General features: G+C 43.8%; 1 protein-coding gene across 1 annotated transcript; it reads right to left on the bottom strand.

The window, feature by feature from the left end:
- Positions 1-3,781: 3,781 nt before the first annotated feature.
- Positions 3,782-12,308, bottom strand: LOC124665021 (proline-rich receptor-like protein kinase PERK1). The gene is made up of 10 exons (XM_047202419.1): positions 11,789-12,308; positions 10,699-11,217; positions 10,008-10,094; positions 9,836-9,906; positions 9,508-9,584; positions 9,157-9,304; positions 8,842-9,003; positions 8,417-8,722; positions 3,996-4,364; positions 3,782-3,808 (listed from the first exon to the last, which is right to left on the bottom strand). Exons 1-10 carry the CDS (start codon positions 12,306-12,308, stop codon positions 3,782-3,784), a joined length of 2,286 nt encoding a protein of 761 aa, XP_047058375.1.
- Between the last annotated feature and the right edge of the window lie 9,070 nt (positions 12,309-21,378).

A 21,378-nucleotide genomic window follows, 5' to 3' on the forward strand; every position in this document is an offset into this window, starting at 1 on the left:
GATCAATACTGGTTTATTCCACCCTTTTGTGTGTCTGTGTATTCATGGTTGTGCAAATAGTGAACAAAACCATCTGGTTTGCTCATGATAATGGTATACCTCACTCCAACTCCTAGAAAATGGTGTTGGTGTAGAGGTTTTGCTTTTGGATGGTTTCTGTGCTTGCCCTGCTCCTCCTGGCTAGCTGGTGCTTGATCTACTCTATGATTTGTTGCTCAACAGTCAGCAGTTCTTGGTGGAACTGTTTCTGGATGGTTTTGTTGGCTATGTGTTCTTCCTGTTCTTGTGTTCATACCCTGGTGATGATCCTGTCGATGAGAATCCAGGGTTTGATGGTGAAAAGGTTTTATACTGTCTCCCTCATCACTTCCTTGATCGACAGCAGTGCTCTTCCTGGGTTCCTCTCCCCTGAACTGAGTGTGCTGTGAGACATGCAGCTGACCTTGTGAGCTGCCTGTGTGTGTGTGGCTTGGAACTTGGGCTTTGGCATGCTCAGCTCGGCAGAGTTGAGATTATCCCTCTCCATTTTCTCATTTCTACACTAACCTGCCAAGTGGCTTTGCCACTTGGCCTAACTCTTATTTATCTTTGTTGTTTTTCTTTCCAGGGATAGATGAGATGCTCAAGGATCTCTCCTTCAAGAGATTGATCAAGAACTACAAGATGAAGATTTAGTGTAGTGAAGCAAGTTTCCATTCTTTGTATTTTTCCTTTTCTATTTTTCCATTTATTCAATTTCTGTAATGTATTGTAATATTCATAATCCAATTGGAATATTGTAAATGACAATGTATATTGTGTGGTAATCAATAAAGCTCAAGGTTTTCTCTAGTGAGCTTTACTTATAATTTCTATTGTTTCAAATTCTTATTTATTCAATTGTTTATTGCATTATCCAAATTTGGATTATAATATTCTTGTTTAATGTTTGAATTTTGAAATTCAAACACAACATGTTACAATTCAATCATACAACTTAAGTTGAAATGGAATTTGTTCCCCTCTCTTCTCGAAACCCCTAATTGAGTTAATTGAGGTCCAAGTTTATCGCACTCTCGAAACCCTAACCCTATATGGTGTCGAGAGAGAAACTTGTCCCCCTTCGATGCAGTTTTTCTTTTAAAAGCGCGAAATCTCCCCAGATTTTACGATGCAATGCACATCCCTTTCTAAGTTCTACCCCTCGATCGTCTCTAAACCTGGGATATTACAGAAGTGCACCGCCACCATGAGAATTCTTGCATACGGAGTACCTGCTGATACACATGACGACTACCTTCGCATGAGTGAGTCTACTGCCATTGAGTGCATGTACAAGTTTTGCCGAGCTGTGGTGGGAAAGTTTGGCAAATACTACTTGAGAGGGCCAATCGAAGAAGAGATCGCAAGGATCATGGCACAAAATACTGCCGGAGGATTTCCCGGAATGCTTGAAAGCATCGATTACATGCACTCGGTCATGGAAGAACTGCCCGTTTGCCTAGCAAGGTATATACAAAGGACATCATGGATATTGCAGTGTGGTGCTTGAAGTTGTGATAGATTATGACATGTGGATTTGACATTTTTTCTTTGGCAAGGCGGGATCACACAATAACATCAACGTGTTGCAGCAGTCTCCGATGTTCAGCAAACTAGTGGAAGGTCATGCTCCACCATGCAACCAGGCCCAGCCCATAGGGCGGGGCAACGGGGCGGTCGCCCTGGGCCCCCAGGAGGAAGGGGCCCTGACCTAGGCCTGTTAGTCTGCCATCTTCCTACAGTTCTCCCAATCAGTCTCATCTGGAACTCCAATGCACTTCTCTTTACCTTTATCACTAAGTAGATCAAGTGCAAAGTAAGGATCTTCGTTCGGTGTACCTTACAAAAACTTTCTCACAGCTCACAGCAGCCTTCAACATAAAATATGTGGAGTTCCACCTAGTGCTGACATCAAGATTCAAGAACGCCTTTGTTTCAACCTTCTCTAGGTCAGCACACTCCTTGAACTTAGTTATCCTAGCTGGGCTATTCTTCACATATTTAACTGCTGCACGCACACGCTTGACTGGAAGTTCAAGTTCCTTTAGACCATCACTAACAATTAAGTTCATAATGTGAGCAGCACATCTCATGTGAAGATATTTGCCTGCAGCTATGCTATTATTAGCTTTATTAAGTTCCTTCTTCATGTAAACAATACCACCATCATTGCTAGAAGCATTATCAACAGTAATTGTCATCACCTTCTCTACACCCCAATCAATCAAGGTTTTCTGCAAGTGTTTCCCAATATCATCTCCTTTATGACCCTTAACCTTGAAAAAACTAATGATTTTCTTGTGAAGTATCCAATCGCTACAAATGAAGTGGGCTGTGACTGTCATGAAGCTCTCTTGTTGTTGAGAAGTCCAACAATCAGTTGTAAGACATACTCTTTCACATTGTTCTTTTAAAAAAAGTTTCAGTTTAGCCTTCTCTTCAAAATATATGCGAACAGTGTCCCTAGTGCAGGTTCTCCTAGATGGAACTGAGAAACGTGGGCATGCTACAGTCATGAACCTTCTAAACCCAGATTTTTCACCAAATGCAAATGGCAGTTCATCCACTATTATCCTTGCAGCAAAAGAATTTCTAAGAGCCTCAGGATCAAATTTCCAAGCATGTACACTATCACCAGAATTAACTTGCAGCACAGATTGCTTATCATCACCTAAATTCTTATGAGGATTGCGCTTGCAAACATTAAAGTGCTTGCGCAAGGCAGATGTACCATTCATAACGGTGTGAGCAGCGATGTCGGTCTTACAGTAGTTGCAATTTCCCTTCTGCAGAACACCATCAATCAGGATCTTCTTGAAGTGCTTCCACATCTCAGATCTTGAATCCATCTTCTTTCGAGCTTCCTTCTTTTCACCCTCCTTGACCTTGTCATCATCCTCCAGCCCTGCTTCCGCTGCTATCTCCTCAACACCACCACCGCTGGACTGCCCTACTTCTGTTGCGTTCACCTCGCCAGCGACAACAATGGCAGTGTCCATGTCTATAGGTACAACAGCTTGGGACCCTGCCTCAGCAGTGTTTGCTGTACCCATATTCTCCATCTCGGACGACATCTAAAAAAAGAAATATTTGACACAATTATCATAAGTAACAATATATCAGGAAGCTGAAATAGACAAACTGATAACAAACTGAAAATCTGATTTCGGACATCTTAAGTATTTACGACCTTGAACCATACTGAAGTATACAACATACCACCAAACTGAAGTATTTACGACCTTGAACCATCTTAAGTGAGCGTAAAGCTAATGCATAGACAGAAAAGTCCAGTGACAAAGTATACGAGCAGTACAGAACAAAGAATAGTCTGATTGTAGATTTGTAGTACTGAACCAAATGAATCCCCATTAGGCCATCGCTAAAATTCAGTTTACAATGGATACACTAACAGCAAAATCTATTGGCTACTTCTAATGTCGATCTCAATTCGTTACAAACTAGCGGTATAATCATAGATTCATAGGCTACTTGTAAAGCTGAATCAAAAGCAATCCAACAGGCCATCACTAACGTTCAGTTTACAGTGAAGAGAGCACAAACCTTGCAGCTTGAAGCCTAGCAGCAGAGTTAGGCGTGGATGTCTTCCACACCAGCCGTGGTCTTCCGATGTGGAATTCCTTCGAACGGCGCCGTCGCCCGCGGCCGCGTCTAGCTTTTGTTACGATTCGAACGACGAACAAACACATCTGTGTAGAAGATCTCGGCTCTTATAGGGTCCATTCGGTTTCAGAACCAGCTAGAATGGAATGGAACGGTTCCACACCTGGAACCCATTCTCGTGTTCGGTTAGACAGAAAAATGGAATGGAACGGTTCCACGAAATGGAATATTCTATCTAGATGCGGAATGCACTCGTCAGGCCAAATCGGCCGGACCGAGTGGAACGGGCCGCTTTCCTCTCTCTCACCTCTCCCTAATCCTCTCTCTCTCATCCCTAATCTCTCTCTCACCTCGTGCAGCCGGGCGGAGCAAGGCGCGGAGGCCGCCGGAGCCAGGCGTGACGACCGGAGGTTGCTGGGCGGAGCGAGGCGCGTTGGCGCGGAGGTCATCGGGCGCGGCGACGCCGGCCTCGTGGCGGCGCGGAGGTCGTCGGGCGCGGCGGCGCGGAGGTTGCCGAGCGCGGCGAGGTGGAACCGCTCGCTCGCGGCCAGGGGCGGCGGCGGCCACGGCCGGGCCAGGGGCAGCCCTCCTCTCCTCCGTGCTCGTGGCCAGGGGCGGCGGCGCCACGGCCGGGCCAGGCGCAGCCCTCCCCCTGCTCCTCCGTGCTTGCCGAGGCGTGGCGGTCGGCGTTCCTCCTTGTTCCTCTCCAGGCCATTAGGCTAATTAATTGCTATGTTAGGCTAATTAATTCCATGTTACATCTGGTTCCATTCTACTCTTTCTCAAACCAACCGAACAAGAAAATGGAACAGAATGAGATGTGATGGAATGGAATGGAATGAAACCGTTCCATTCCATTCCACCCGGTCCGAAAAACAAACAGACCCATAAGGAACTGCCGAACTGGGGAAAGGAAAAGATTAATCCATTTCGGAAAGAAATCACGCATTCAGGAGGGCGAAAATCAGTCGGTGCCGAGATTCTGGCGAATGAATTCATTAGGGGATCGCTAAGTTAGGGGGAGAGGAGGGAGTCAACGCGGCCGCCTCGTCTCTGCGCCTCTATGGAGCTCGTCGAAGACTCCGATGCGGTATGGTTGTCGGTTCCTCGGTCAGTTCGGTGGACCGACTGTTAGACCGAACTCACTGAAATAAATTCGGTTTTCTAGGACTGCTAACCGAGGGTACTACCGAATATCTCGGTTTCGGTCACTTCGGCTTCGGTCTCGGTTCAATCGGTTCGGTAATTCGGTTTTCGGGTAAAATGCCCACCCCTACCTGTTAGAGCATCTCCACTCGTCCCCCCGAACAGGCCCCCGGCGAGCGTTTTTTCCATCCGGACGGCGTAATTCGGCCCAGTCGCGCCCCCGGTTCCTCGTTTTCGTCCGGATTTGGGCCTAAATTCATCCGGCGATCCCACGCCATCCCCGGACCCCCGGGGAGCGCTCGGGGAGTCCGGATGAAACGAAAGCGCGCGTGGCCCCAACTTGTCGGCGACAATGGCCTCCGATCTACGGCAATACCCTCGTCTTCCCGATCTACGGCAATACCCTCGTCGAACGAAAGCTTTGAACTCTCAAGTGGTGCAACATAGATAGATTATATATATTTTGAATATAATTCGAATAAACATATAAATTACATATAATTTTTTTAAAACAAACTTAAACTACTTCTTCTTCCTACATGGCCCTGCCTCATCGTCGTGGCGGCGACGCTTCCGGCTCGTCACCTCCTCGTCGGAGGAAGTTGAGTCCTCCTCCTCGTCAGTGTCCTCAGCCTCTTCGTCATCCTCCTCCTTTTCCTCGGCCTCTTCCTCCTCCTTTTCCTCGGCCTCTTCCTCGGCCTGCTCCTTGGCATCTTCGTCCTCCTCCTCGTCCTCCTCGTCGTCATCCCATTCGTCCTCGCTGGCCGGCGGAGGGGAATCGTCGCTGCTGGACGATGCAGCTTTATCCCACCAATGGCGCCATCCAGGCGGCTTCCCCTCGCCGTCGGTGTCCGATGGCCAAGAGAGATCGCTCATGGTTGACGGAGGATGGTGACGAGAGAACGGATGAATGGCGTCGGCCGTCGGAAACCGTATATGTAGGTCTCTCGACGAAGAGAGCGGCGGTTGCTCTTCCGCGGAGTTCGTGCTCCATTACGGCGGTTCTCGCATCGAGGCCACTTCGACCGTTCCCGACGAGTCGTTTCGGCTCTCCAGACCACTTCGCGACGGTTCAATGCGTCGAGGGAACTCCGAAGATTGCCCTTCCCGGTGACTGCGCCGTCGCTATGCACGCGATGGGTGCGCGTCCATTGGCTCGCGGCTGGAAAAATGGGCCTCCCCAGGCCAAAAACTACATCCATCCGGCGCTAAATAACGCCGGATTTCGGCCTGGGGAGCCCAACGGCTGGGGATGCTCTTACTACCATGAACTTCTACTGCCGGGGCCCACTACTCCAGTAAAACTAAAAAATTTACAAAGGCTAAGCTGTAGTCCGCACGAGGCACCACTAGGAATTGTGTAACGCTTTTCTGACTGGGAATACAACTTCATTAATTAATGCCTTAAACTTGACTCCTTCAATCGTTTCCTGATTCCTCGACTTTTGGATCAAAGAACAATGCCGCGGCTCGTTTGCCTTATCAAGGACGCAAGTATTTAATCTGCACCGGTCGTGCCATTTTGTATGCAACTTGCGTGATCACGTGTCTCCTAGAAAGTATTTATCCACTACTGATAAAAGGAAAACAAGGAGTAGATAGGCGAGTAGATAAGGAGCAATTCATAAAAAATAAGTACTACGTATTATGATATAGTTCTTTTAGTCGACAGAAAATATGTAGTTTGCACTAGAGACTATGAATTTGTGCATTGTTTGCAATATAGTTAGTAAAATATGTTGTTGAAGTCCTTGTATGTGAACAAAGGGCCCCTTGATACGGTCTTGCCCCAGGGCCCCCAATATCTATGGACTGGCCCTGCATGCAACTATGAGATCAATGACCACCAATATACCAAAGTCTATTATTTAGCCGATGGTATATATCTAAAATGGCCCATTTTTATCAAAACAATCTCGGCTCCATCAGGTCAGAAGAATTGCCACTTTGCTTCACGATAGGAGGCTTGCAGGAATGATGTCGAGCGGGCTTTTGGTGTGCTTTAAACTTAATTTGCAATTGTTCGGTACCCTGCTCTAAGCTGGTCTCACGACCAAATGTGGGAGGTGATGCAGACTTGTGTGATCATGCACAACATGATCATCGAGGATGACCACAAGAATCATGTCAGGAGACATGTTGGTCCCTATGAGTGTCAGGGCCCTCTTGCGGAGGTTGATCATGAGTTGCCTGCAGATTTTGCTGATTTTCTCGCCATGCACGCAGAGATCTGTGACAGCAATGTTCACGAGTAACTTCAAAATGCTCTTGTTGATCATATGTGGAGGATCAAAGGATTATCAGCAAATGCCGCGACACGTTGATCTAGCCCCATTTATTACATTTGTTTAGTTGTTTTATTGTTTGTTGTATTTTCGTTTAAAAACAATCTCGGCAAACATATTTATTTGTATGCTATATTTAATAAATGGTTGTGTTTTCGAAAACTCTATAAAAAAAGTTTGGAGCGGCGTTTGGGAGACGCGACTGGGGAGCAACGTCCCCTAAACACGGCACGAACAAAACACGTCCCCCAAACGCTCTATCCGGCGCCGTTTGGTGGACGTTTTGAGGGGCGCGGCTGGAGATGCTCGTAGATTCGTCCCCACAAGGAGTTTTCAAGTGGTTGTTGGCGTTCAGCCCGCCGTCCAAGCCTGTCAACCGACCCCTGGAGAGTTTTTGGGAGTATTCGGTTGGGCTTGGAAACGACGGATTTTCAGCTAGTTTTTTTTTACAATCAATACCACATATATTCATAGTAATAAATAGTACATGGTAGAGATACACGAGCTGGCTCCAACTATTACAAAATAAAGACTAAAAGAAATCTTCGAGGTTTTCAAAAATTTTCTTCTTCCAGAACATAATCGTGTACTCTTCTGAAGGCGGCTAAAAATAGATAATGAACCATAGACCTGTAAAGTTCTTCTATAATTTTAATTTGAGCCGCAATACCAAGGCTGCGTGCACGCGCGCAACCATTAAAGCAGTCATTCAACATCGGCAAGAGTAACAACACCAGTATGTCAGGGAATAACAATCGACTAGCCTTGTCGATGAGTTTGCAGCTAGTTGCTGGTGTTAAGCCCGTCCAAGCCTGGCCTGCCAAACAACCCTGTAGAGTTTTCAGGAGTATTCGGTTGTGCTGGGAAAATACAATGCAAACACAGGAAAAGCTCTTGTGCCAAATGTGGCCTTGAGGGACAATCAACCTTCCACACGTCATGCTAAAAATATTTTTCTTTCCATTTCGCTAGGAATTTTCCTCCAAGCATAACACTATGCCAGACGACAGCCAATGTAAGACCTCCGTCCCATGAATGTTGTCTGAGATTTATCAAAATTTAAATCTAGATGCATCCAAATTTTGATAAATCTCAGACAATCTTCAGGAGATGGAGGGTAGACCAAAAAAAAAAAAACAATGCCAATGACACTGCATGAATCGGTGACGATATAAAAGAACATAGACGCGGCTACAAAAAAACTATATATCTCAACAACATATGTTCTCTTTGTTCGGTGCAAGCAAGTCAGCTAGCAGCTTATGTCAACTCGGCTAAGATGGGGATTTACACATTTCCTGTCAATGAAACTTTCCAGCAAAAGAAAGGGGTCATGTAACTGAAGCTTCAGGTTTGCCGCCGTCTCTCTTTTTAGTCCCCATCTCCATCTCCTGCGTGTGATGATGGCTATCGCTGCCTGCGGTGGACGGGTCCTGGTGGCCGTGCTCGCTGCTGGACGGTGTTTGTTGGCTGCTCTGGAAGCTGCTGGTACCAAGTGCCATCTTCCTGAACTTCTTCAGGTCCTCGTTGTACTGGTTGGTGTCGTACTCGGAGCTTGCGTGTGATCCCATAAACCGACTGTGGCCAGGACGAACGCCTTCGTTCAGATCATCAAGTGATACATCGCCTTCCAAGGCCCGAACAACCTGTTTGTTACATCGAGGTTAGCTTCACTCCAGAACACAACAGAAATGAGGTCGAAGTAGAGAGATGAATTGTGTTGACGAGACTAGGATACAAAAGAAGAAACCGGCATAGAATGTACCTGGCTCATTCGTGGACGTCGCCGACCAGAATGGCGTACACATGCAGCTGCACAGGCTATCATCCTTGCCATCTCGTTATCATTGAACTCCGTCCCCAGCTGGGGATCAACTAAAGCATCGTGATTACCGTCTTGGAGTGCTTGCGTCATTAAAGGCCTTGCCTGCAGGGAGAAAGGGACATCATCAAATACAAATTGAACAAGAAATACTCCTTCTCCAAATAGACCCTTCTGTGAAAATAAAATGAGTAAAACTACAACAAGAAATAAGTTGACCCTGCAGTAACAGCACGGCGGACAACAAATTTCACTTACCCAGTCAACCAAGCTGTCATCCATATGCGCTTGTTTTGAACTTACAGGACGGCGCCCAGTTATTAGCTCAAGAAGCATTACTCCGAAAGAGAAGACATCTGATTTCTCAGTGAGCTTGCCAGAAGAAGCATACTCTGGTGCAAGGTACCTAAAGGCAAGGTCAAGATTATCAGGGCAGTAATTTTCATGCATCAGATCTTGCATGTTAGTTGCTACAACCTATCGACTGCTTACTAAATATACCATCTTTATTGAGCCTATATTTTCAAGCATTTGAGATAATATTTCACTACCCACAACACCACCACGCCAAAAAAAAAAGATAAGGTTTCACTGGAAGGTTGAACTTACCCAAAGGTGCCCATTACTCTGGTGGAAACATGGGTGTCATTATCAGGAGTTAACTTTGCAAGTCCAAAATCTGCCACCTGTAAAATGAAGGTATACTTTGTGAATTACGCAACCAACAGTCTGTATCAGTATGCTGATATTGACTCTATTTATAATGATTGGTTAGACATCAGTTTATCGCAACTGTAATCAGTTTCTGAATTTACCTATATCAACTAGTTTGACATTCAGGGTTACACTCCTGTACCAGCTACTTAGTTGGGACCGGGGGAAAAGGAAGGCACGGCATTTTACATAGAAATGGAACAAAAAGAAATGCATATAGTACCTTAGCTTCAAATCTGTGATCCATAAGAATATTTGCTGCCTTTATGTCGCGATGAATGATCTTAGGATGGCCTGTGAAATAAAAATAGTAAAATCATGAGACAAACAGCTACATACCTTTTTGGTGAAAGAAAACTAAAAAGCATAACAACTAGGTATGGGTGTGAGCTCACAGTCTTCATGAAGATATGCCAATCCCTTCGCAGAACCCAAAGCAATACGTAGTCTTGCAGGCCAATCCATGGTTGGTCCACGCCTACCTGAAAAGAAAGTGAAAATAATCCTTAAGGCCTGAAAAAAATGTTCAAGAGAATATAGACCAAATGAGTATAGCAGATGTTTTGCATGAAAGGAGTTATGTGCACAGGTAATGCAGATTGTTTCGACATGAGCTTCAGAGCTATGCTTTCTGAATCTACATGAAAAGATAAGAAAGTATTGTCCTTTTTGAGAAAATCTGAGAAAAGGTAAAGGTTGAAGAAACGTGGGGCTAACCCTGATATCTACTGTGCTTATTGTTACCATTAATGAAACTCTCTAACAGTTCAGGGAGTGGCCGGCAGCCTGCTATTTTATTCTCTGAACAATCAATTGCGAATTTAGTCGAACAAGGTTTCTTTTTCATAGCCAAAAAGTAAATAAAATTGTCTAATATCATAGGTCTAACTTTGTAACTCACCTGGATATTTACTAGCTCACAACTCATATGGCAGCTGATAATCATAAAAAGGAAATAACCAGGATATTTACGAAAAAAAGAACAAAACTTACAAAAGATGTCCTAATTTACTTCTATCGATAGAACTAAAAGGCATTTTAAAAGAGAAGACATGGTAATGATTAAAACACAGAAAGAAATCATACCATGTAAGTGGAATTCTAATGTGTTGTTGGGAACAAACTCATAGACAAGCAATCTCTTTTCTTCAGAAATGCAATAACCAACCAGTGTCACGAGATGTTTATGATGCACTCGGCTGATAATCTCAACCTCTGCCTGGAACTCACGCTCTCCCTGGCCACTCCCATCTCTTAACTGCTTCACAGCAACTTCCGTGCCATCCGGAAGTACCCCTTTGTGAACAAATCCGAAACCACCTTGTCCGAGAAGATTAGCGTCAGAGAACTGGTCGGTCGCCACGGCCAAGTCTTCATAGGTAAAAGTGGACCTTGAGAAGCTGAGGGCGTTTCCGAGTGGCGAATGCGGGTTTCGGTTCTCACCGCCACCTGAGTAATTTGAACCAGAACCGCTGCTGTTTACATTGACAGGAGGAGGAGCCGGTTTGGGCGGAGGATGCGAATGCATCTTCACCACATGGTCAGGTGGTGGTGGTGGAGGGGCATTATGCTGCCAATTCTGGTACGCCCCACCGTATTGATCCCCTGCAGCAGAACAAGGATGGTACTTAAAGATGTGAGTAACTCGTGTTGACAATAGCTGTTAGTACAGAGGAATTCCCCTGTTGCGGAATCTAATAAAGAAGAAATGATTGCAGAAAGTTTGAGATTGAAGTAAACACATTTACAATACTACTCATAGATTAGGCTTACATAAAACAGATCCCATGAACCTTAGAAAGCAACGGCACAACATGCAGACCTAGTGCGTATTGTATTCTTTTCTTATCAAATAGGATTTGGGTTATCTCAAACACGGATGAAAATCCACATGATCACTGCCGTATTCTAAAATCAGCCATATTTAGGACTCGCAAATTAAGACACACATATTCTGCCGAATTTGTTGATGTTTTTATCTCCATAGAGACATTATTACAAGATGATTAAATGATTCTCAAAAGGGGAAAAAAACAGGAACGTAAGTCACACTTGTACGTCAGAAGTCACGGCAAGAAGAGCAAACAATTGCAAGCGACAGCGATGTGACTTGGTAGTGAGACAAAGAGAGAGATCTGTATCTGCTCGGAGAGAAAGTCAAGGGTGGCTGTCTCACCTTTCAAGTGCGGCGGTGGTGGCGGCGGCGGCTGGTGGCCGTAGTAGTGCAGGTGGTGGGGCGGCGGCGGGGGCGGCGGGTGGTGCGGGTGGTGCCGCCTCTTCTTCTTCTTGAGCAGGCAGAAGCAGAGCAGGCTGGCGAGCAGCAGCGCGATGAGGCCGCCCACCGCGATCCCCACCACGACGGGCGTCGTGAGCCCCGAGCTCGACGAGGGCGGCGGCGAGGCCGCCGGGGGCGACGGCGGGGACCTGTCGGAGGGCGGAGACGGCGTGGTCGACGGGGGAGATGGCGTCGCGGGAGGAGGGGTGGATGGGGTCGTGGGAGTGTTGCCGGAAGACGGCGCCGGCGCGGAGGGCGTGGGCGTCGCCGGCGGTGGCAGGGGAGAAGGGGGCGGCGCGGAGGCCGCTGGCGGCGACGGGGTTGAGGAATTGGCAGGAGGTGGCGCCGATGCCGCCGGCGGAGGCGCCGTGCGATTGGTCGGCGGAGAAGCCGGCGCAGGCGCGGCGGGCGGCGACGACATCGCCGCGCGAGCGCAGGCGGCGTCAGAAACCCCGCCGCCTTCTTGGCTCGCTTTGCTTCCTTGCTACTACTGTGCCGCAGCACTGCTCCTGCTGGCTGCACCAACTTGGGCAAGAAACCACCGGGGAGGGAAAGATAAGCGGGAAAGGAAGGGGACGCTTTTCACTCTCGCGCGGTGGTGGTGGGGAATTCCGGAGATTGCGACTCGCTGGAGAAGAAGTGCTACTAGCACGTAGCAGCACTAGGTAGCTACGCGATCGAGGTGGGGAGTGGAGTCTAATGGTGACGCGACGGCGGAATAAAAGCGGGAGGAGAGGAGAGGATTGCAGACACGGCGAGCGACAGCGCGGCCGTGGCCGGTAAACGTGCGGCGCTACCTTGACGCGGCCCGGACTAGCCGCGCTTTCCGGTCCCGCGAACCCCAATTCTCAATATTCTCCGCCACCCGCCGTCGACCCACCACGCGCCGCTGGGCGGAGGGCCACGGTGTAGTTGATCCCGCGTGTCAGTGAAAGGGGCGGTGGACGTATAGAGGTGATACGGCGGTTGGTGGTGGGGCGAGCTCTAACAGGACGGTGGATCCCGCATAATCAGCTGCTTTCCGCTCAAGACTTGGCGTTTGCACCGCGATGGGGAAGGCTGTATGGACCCACTTTGTCATAGGATGATGCCACATGGTGACATGGGGAGCAGTTTTGGAAACGACACGTGTCAGGCGGCATGTATGTCACGCGAGTGGAAAAATGCATGTGAGGAGAATGACTTGTGAGCCCTACTCAAATATGTAGATAGTGCCATCCAGGGGGTCCTCAAGGATAGGGTTAGTAGTGGCACTAGACGATGAGATGCTGAGAGTCGGCGAGCTACCCAGGTTTGCGTCCCATCAATGGAGGATCATTACGTTCTGCTAAAAATTCAGTATACTACGTATAGAAAAAAAGGCAAATAAGTGTTTCATTTATTAGTACTACTTAGATATGTTAATAATTAATCTAAGCTAAACTAAAAATAACAACATCCAATAAAAAGAGCAAACCACTCCGTTTCCAGTGTTGTTGTTAACTAAAAACTAGAATGTGAACTATTTGAGAACAAATTTTGAAGCTAGAATGTAGACTATTTTGAAATAGAGGAAGTAATGGACAAAAGTACATCTTACAAGGATGTATTATGTGTTTGCCTTAGCCACCGCAATGGGCCACCCATGCTTGCTAAGCCAAGTGTCATGTCGTGGTATACCTAATTAGGCATAACCTCAACAGTCCTAATGAGCCTCAAGAGTTGAGCCCAACTAGGAACCCTATATAAGTGAGATGGATATGTCATAATCCTAGCTGTCACTTTGGCATCACTCCTAAATTGGGCAAGATCGGATCTAGCAGTCCTCTGCTCTATGGTCTACTCGTACGTTTGGAAAAGACAATGTTGCATACTAAAGGATTCGGGTCCATAACCACGAGTTCCAGTGCACTAGATCTTGTAACACTTAGCAACGAGGTCTTATACTCCTATCCATTAGTATTCCACATAAGAAATCCATTAAAAAGTATGGTTCGAACTAGGGCATCCTCTATTGCCTCCTCCGCACTCTTTTCGGATCAAATTCAACATCGCATTTACCTTCATAGAATGAAATGTTTGACCAGGATCAACCGAGCTATCTTTGCACTTTTAGTTGTGTTATGGATTGGGATCCTACCAAAGAGAATCAACTTGTTAAATTGGGTATCTTTTTGAATAACTTCGTTCTTCCGCTCAGCTCAAATTGTAATTGTATCATTTTCCTTCTGCATGGACAAGAAGAGATATGAAATATTTGACTAAGACTAGATTTCATTCCACTTTCCTAATTCTCAACAATAACTTCTCTCATCAGCTATTTCGTGTTTTCAAAGTCATTAATTGTCTCATACATACCCTATTTTGATTTCGATAATATGGTGTATCATACCTTATACAAACAAAATTATAAGGTTTCTTTATTTTATTATGCCATAAGAAGAATTCTTCCATTCTCTTTTTCTTTGGTAATAGGATTTACTAACCTTAAACCAATTATTTTGGAGAAAATAGATGTAAGTGGTAAGTTTTATTGCAAGAAGACTCCACTTTTCCTAATAGAATTCTCATAATAAAATATGAGAATTCTATTAGGAAACCGGTCAGGCGTAGTACTTTTTCAAGTACATGTCATTCCAAGGTTCAGGAAGTTCATCCCCATGTTCATTGGCAAGGCGGTACGCGTTCATGGGGTTGACCGCTATTACAATAAAAGATCTTTCCTTAAGGAAGGGGCTTAAGTTGACCCTTAGGGTGCTGTGCGTTGGAAATCTTTTTGATTTATATGAATTTTTTTCATAAACGGAGCCTGCTCATGGATGAGATGATTGGGGTATGATCATAGAAAATATTCTCCTCAAGTGAACCAGCCTATCCTTCTTGGGTAGGAGACTTACGTGTTGATTGGATGCGGAGACACCTTTGGTTGTGAATTCTAATGTGGCAGATCCGATTCTTTATCTGCATGGCCAAATGAATAATTCAAGTCACACACTCCCATAATTGATGGCTCGATAGCTATGATGGGTAAGACAATAGTTAGGCTCGAGTGGGCGAGTATGTCTCGTCCACGCCCTCACCCTAGTGACGGATAGTCATGCGGGAGATGGTTGAACGAATCAGGTGTGTGTTGACTGCCGACACAAACAATAGGGTGTTATGACCCCGTCGATAAATAGATCTGTATGTCCCGTCCACCTGCGGGGTCTTCGAGCTGACAGTAAAGTGATACGTCTCAAATGTATCTATAATTTCTTATGTTCCATGCTACTTTTATGATGATACTCACATGTTTTATACACACTTTATATCATTATTATGCATTTTCCGGCACTAACCTATTGACGAGATGCCGAAGAGCCAGTTGTTGTTTTCTGCTGTTTTTGGTTTCAGAAATCCTACAAAGGAAATATTCTCGGAATTGGACGAAATCAACGCCCAGGGTCTTATTTTTCCACGAAGCTTCCAGAAGACCGGAGGGGATACGAAGTGGGGTGACGAGGCGCCGCACCCATAGGGCCGCGCGGCCAGAGGGGGGCCCGCGCCGCCCTATGGTGTGGGCCCCTCGTCAGCCCTCCAACGCTGCCCTTCCGCCTACTTATAGCCTTCGTCGCGAAAACCCCAGTACGGAGAGCCACGATACGGAAAACCTTCCAGAGACGCCGCCGCCGCCAATCCCATCTCCGGGGATTCAGGAGATCGCCTCCGGCACCCTGCCGGAGAGGGGAATCATCTCCCAAAGGACTCTTCATCACCATGATCGCCTCCGGATTGATGTGTGAGTAGTTCACCCCTGGACTATGGGTCCATAGCGGTAGCTAGATGGTTGTCTTCTCCTCATTGTGCTATCATGTTAGATCTTGTGAGCTGCCTATCATGATCAAGATCATCTATTTGTAATGCTACATGTTGTGTTTGTTGGGATCCGATGAATATGGAATACTATGTCAAGTTGATTATCAATCTATCATATATGTTGTTTATGTTCTTGCATGCTCTCCGTTGCTAGTAGAGGCTCTGGCCATGTTGATACTTGTAACTCCAAGAGGGAGTATTTATGCTCGATAGTGGGTTCATGCCTCCATTAAATGCGGGACGAGTGACGAGAAAGTTCTAAGGTTGTGGATGTGCTTGTTGCCACTAGGGATAAAACATCGATGCTTTGTCTAAGGATATTTGTGTTGATTACATTACGCACCATACTTAATGCAATTGTCCGTTGTTTACAACTTAATACCTGGAGGGGTTCGGATGATAACCTCGAAGGTGGACTTTTTAGGCATAGATGCATGCTTGGATAGCGGTCTATGTACTTTGTCGTAATGCCCTCGATTAAATCTCATAGTACTCATCATGATATATGTATGTGCATTGTTATGCCTTCTTTATTTGTCAATTGCCCAACTGTAATTTGTTCACCCAACATGCTATTTATCTTATGGGAGAGACACCACTAGTGAACTGTGGACCCCGGTCCATTCTTTACATCCGAAATACAATCTATCGCAAACTCGTTCTTTCTCTGTTCTTCGCAAACAAACATCATCTTCCACACTATACATTTAATCCTTTGTTTACAGCAAGCTGGTGAGATTGACAACCTCACTGTTAAGTTGGGGCAAAGTATTATGATTGTGTTGTGCAGGTTCCACGTTGGCGCCGGAATCCCTGGTGTTGCGCCGCACTACACTCCGCTACCAACAACCTTCACGTGTTCCTTGACTCCTACTGGTTCGATAACCTTGGTTTCTTGCGAGGAAAAACTTGCTGCTGTACGCATCACACCTTCCTCTTGGGGTTCCCAACGGACGTGTGTCGACTACACGCTAGCAAGACTTTTTCTGGCGCCGTTGCCGGGGAGATCAAGACACGCTGCAAGGCGAGTCTCCCACATCCAATCTCTTTACTTTGTTTTTGTCTTGCTTTACTTTATTTTATTTACTGCTTTGTTTGCTCTTTATATCAACAATACAAAAAAATTTGTTGCTAGATTTACTTTATTTACTGTCTTGTTTGCGCTCTCTATATTAAAAACACAAAAAAATTAGTTACTTGCATTTACTTTATTTAGTTTGCTTTATTTACTACTGCTAAAATGGGTACTGCTGAAAATACTAAGTTGTGTGACTTCACTAGCACAAATAATAATGATTTCCTATGCACACCTATTGCTCCACCTGCTACTACAGCAGAATTTTTTGAAATCAAACCTGCTTTACTAAATCTTGTTATGAGAGAGCAATTTTACGGTGTTAGTTCGATGATGATGCTGCCCATCTTAATAATTTTGTTGAACTTTGTGAAATGCAAAAGTATAAGGATGTAGATGGTGACATTATAAAATTAAAATTGTTTCCTTTCTCCTTAAGAGGAAGAGCTAAAGATTGGTTGCTATCTTTGCCTAAAAATAGTATTGATTCATGGACTAAATGTAAGGATGCTTTCATTGGTAGATGTTATCCTGCCGCTAAAATTATATCAAGAAGTAGCATAATGAATTTTAAGCAATTGGATAATGAACATGTTGCTCAAGCATGGGAAAGAATGAAATCTTTGATGAAGAATTGCCCTACCCATGGACTAACTACTTGGATGATCATCCAAACCTTTTACGTAGGACTGAATTTTTCTTCGCGGAACCTATTGGATTCAGCTGCTGGAGGTACTTTTATGTCCATCACTTTGGGGGCGGCAACAAAGCTTTTTGATAATGTGATGATCAATTACTCTGAATGGCATACTGAAAGGGCTCCACAAGGTAAGAAGGTAAATTCTGTTGAAGAAACCTCCTCCTTGAGTGATAAGATTGATGCTATAATGTCTATGCTTGTGAATGGTAGATCTAATGTTGATCCTAATAATGTTCCTTTAGCTTCATTGGTTTCCCAAGAAGAACATGTTGATGTGAACTTCATTAAAAATAATAATTTCAACAACAATGCTTATAGGAATAATTCTGGTAACAACTATAGGCCATATCCTTCTGCTAATGGTAATGGTTATGGGAATTCTTATGGGAATTCTTAAAACAATAATAGGAGTGTACCCCCTGGTCTTGAAGCCATGCTTAAAGAATTTATTAGTACACAAACTGCTTTTAACAAATCTGTTGAAGAAAAGCTTGATAAAATTGATATTCTTCCTTCTAAGGTTGATAGTCTTGCCTCTGATGTTGATCTTTTAAAATCGAAAGTTATTCCTAATGAAGATAAAGATATTAAGTCATTTGATACAGCAAACGCCATCCAAGTTCGAATTAATGAAAATATTAGATTGATGGCTGAATTACATGCTAGGTGGGAAAGAGAAGAAAACGAAAAACTTGCTAAAGAAAATAATGTAGTTAAAGTTTGGACTATTACCACCACTAGTAATGATGATGTTTCACATGTTGCTACACCCCCTACTATCAATGGTAAAATAATTGGTGTTGGCAATGTTTCTACTCCTGGTGCAAAGCGTGCAAAATTGCTCGAAAGCTGCTAAGACTCGCTGAAACTGTTTGTGATAAAACTCGCTGAAATTTTTCAAAATATTGGGGACAATGATCCCATTGCTGTAGATCATAATGGTTTAGATTTTGATGATTGTCACATCTCTGAAGTTATAAAGTTCTTACAAAAACTTGCTAAAAGTCCCAATGCTAGTGCTATAAATTTGGCCTTTACAAAACATATTACAAATGCTCTCATAAAAGCTAGAGAGGATAAATTAAAACTTGAAACTTCTATTCCTAGGAAGTTATAAGATGGTTGGGAGCACATCATTAAGATGAGGGTCAATGATTTTGATTGTAATGCTTTATGTGATCTTGGTGCAAGTATTTCGTTATGCCTAAGAAAATCTATGATATGCTTGACTTGCCACCATTGAAAAATTGTTATTTGGATGTTAATCTTGCTGATCATTCTATAAAGAAACCTTTGGGGAGGATTGATAATGTTCGCATTATGGTTAACAATAACCTTGTCCCCGTTGATTTTGTTGTCTTGGATATTGAATGCAATGCATCTTGTCCCATTATATTGGGAAGACCTTTTCTTCGAACTGTTGGTGCTACCATTGATATGAAGGAAGGTAATATTAAGTATCAATTTCCTCTTAAGAAAGGTATGGAACACTTCTCTAGAAATAGAATGAAGTTACCTTATTATTATATTATTAGAACAAATTATGATATTGATGCTTCATCTCTTGATAATACTTGACTCACACTTTCTGCGCCTAGCTGAAAGGCGTTAAAGAAAAGCGCTTATGGGAGACAACCCATTATTTTACTACTGCACTTTTATTTTATATTTGAGTCTTGCAAGTTGTTACTACTGTAGCAACCTCTCCTTATCTTTATTTTATTGCATTGTTGTGCCAAGTAAAGTCTTTGATAGTAAAGTCAATACTAGATTTGGATTACTGCGTAGAAACAGATTTCTTACTGTCACGAAATTGAGCAGCCCCTTCTGTAGGTAAGTTAGAAAAATCTGCCAATTTACGTGCATGATCCTCAGATATGTACGCAACTTTCATTCAATTTGGTCATTTTCATCTGAGCAAGTTAAGTGCCCCAGAAAAATTCGTCTTTACGGACTGTTCTGTTTTGACAGATTCTGCCTTTTATTTCGCATTGCCTGTTTTACTATGCTTGATGGATTTCTTTGTTCCATTAACTTTCAGTAGCTTTGTGCAATGTCCAGAAGTGTTAAGAATGATTATGCCTCTGAATATGTGAATTTTTGATTATGCACTAACCCTCTAATGAGTTTGTTTTGAGTTTGGTGTGGAGGAAGTTTTCAAGGGCCAAGAGAGGACGATGATACAATATGATCAAGAAGAGTGAAAACTCTAACCTTGGGGATGCCCCCGTGGTTCATCCCTGCATATTTTAAGAATACTCAAGCATCTAAGCTTGGGGATGCCCAAGGCATCCCTTTTTCATCGACAACTTATCAGGTTACCTCTAGTGAAACTATATTTTTATTCCGTCACATCTTATGTGCTTTACTTGGAGCGTCTGTTTGTTTTTGTTTTTGTTTTTTTTGAATAAAATATGATCCTAGCATTCCTTGTGTGGGAGAGAGACACGCTCCGCTGTTTCGTATGAACACATGTGTTCTTAGCTGTAGGTATGGTTGAAACTGCTTCGTTCATTGTTATATGGTTGGAAACAAAAAATGCTTCATGTGGTAATTGGTATAATATCTTGAATAATTTGATACTTGGCAATTGTTGTGCTCATATAGATCATGTTTAAGCTCTTGCATCATGTACTTTGCACCTATTAATGAATAACTACATAGAGCTTGTTAAAATTTGGTTTGCATGATTGGTCTCTCTAGAGTCTAGATATTTTCTGGTTAAGGTGTTTGAACAACAAGGAAGACGATGGAGAGTCTTATAATGCTTGCAATATGTTCTTATGTAAGTTTTGTTGTACCGTTTTGTACTTGAGTTTGCTTCAAACAAGCTTGCTAGCCTAGCCTTGTATTGAGAGAGAATTCTTCTCGTGCATCCAAATCCTTGAGCTAAAAACTATGCCATTTGTGTCCACCATACCTACCTACTACATGGTATTTCTCTGCCATTCCAAAGTAAATTACTTGAGTGCTACCTTTAAAATTCTATTCCTTGTCTTTGCAATATATAGTTCATGGGAAAATAGCCTTAAAAACTATTGTGGTGAAGAATATGTAGCTATGTATCTTATTTCTTATAAGTTGCTTGTTGAGCGGTAACCATGTTTCTGGGGACGCCACCAACTATTACACCTTTGTTGAATATCATGTGAGTTGCTATGCATGTTCGTCTTGTCTGAAGTAAGGGTGATTTATCATGATCAAATGGTTTGAGTATGCATATTGTTAGAGAAGAACATTGGGCCGCTAATTAAAGCCATGAATCATGGTGGAAGTTTCAGTTTGGACATCAATCCTCATTCTCTTATGAGAACATTATCTGTTGTTGAATGCTTATGCATTAAAGAGGAGTCCATTATCTCGTTGTCTATGTTGTCCCGGTATGGATGTCTAAGTTGAGAATAATCAAAAACGAGAAATCAAATGCGATCTTTCTCCTTAGACCTTTGTACGAGCGGCATAGAGGTACCCCTTTGTGACACTTGGTTGAAACATATGTTATGCAATGATAATCCATGTAAATCCAAGCTAATTAGGACAAGGTGCGGGCACTATTGGTAATCTATGCATGAGGCTTGCAACTTATAAGATGTCTTATACATAACACATATGATTTATTACTAACGTTGACAAAATTGTTTCTATGTTTTCAAAATGAAAAACTCTAGCACAAAAATATTAATCCATGCTTCCCTCTGCGAAGGGCCTATCTTTTACTTTATTGTTGAGTCAGTTTACCTACTTCTTTCTATCTTAGAAGCAAACACTTGTGTGAACTGTGTGCATTGGTTCCTACATGTTTACCTATTGCACTTGTTATATTACTTTGTGTTGACAATTATCCATGAGATAAATATGTTGAAGTTGAAAGCAACCGCTGAA

The sequence above is a fragment of the Lolium rigidum genome, chromosome 6 (assembly GCF_022539505.1).
Source record: "Lolium rigidum isolate FL_2022 chromosome 6, APGP_CSIRO_Lrig_0.1, whole genome shotgun sequence".
Classification (NCBI taxonomy): Eukaryota; Viridiplantae; Streptophyta; class Magnoliopsida; order Poales; family Poaceae; genus Lolium; species Lolium rigidum.

What these genes read in the sequence shown, in the direction of transcription:
- LOC124665021 (XM_047202419.1), bottom strand. Translation starts at nt 12,308, where the DNA reads ATGTCGTCGCCGCCCGCCGCGCCTGCGCCGGCTTCTCCGCCGACCAAT. An exon ending in ATCACAGATTTGAAGCTAAG is followed by an intron (nt 9,585 to 9,835) that starts GTACTATATGCA and finishes TTCATTTTACAG; the next exon opens with GTGGCAGATTTTGGACTTGC. An exon ending in ATGACAGCTTGGTTGACTGG is followed by an intron (nt 9,004 to 9,156) that starts GTAAGTGAAATT and finishes TTCTCCCTGCAG; the next exon opens with GCAAGGCCTTTAATGACGCA.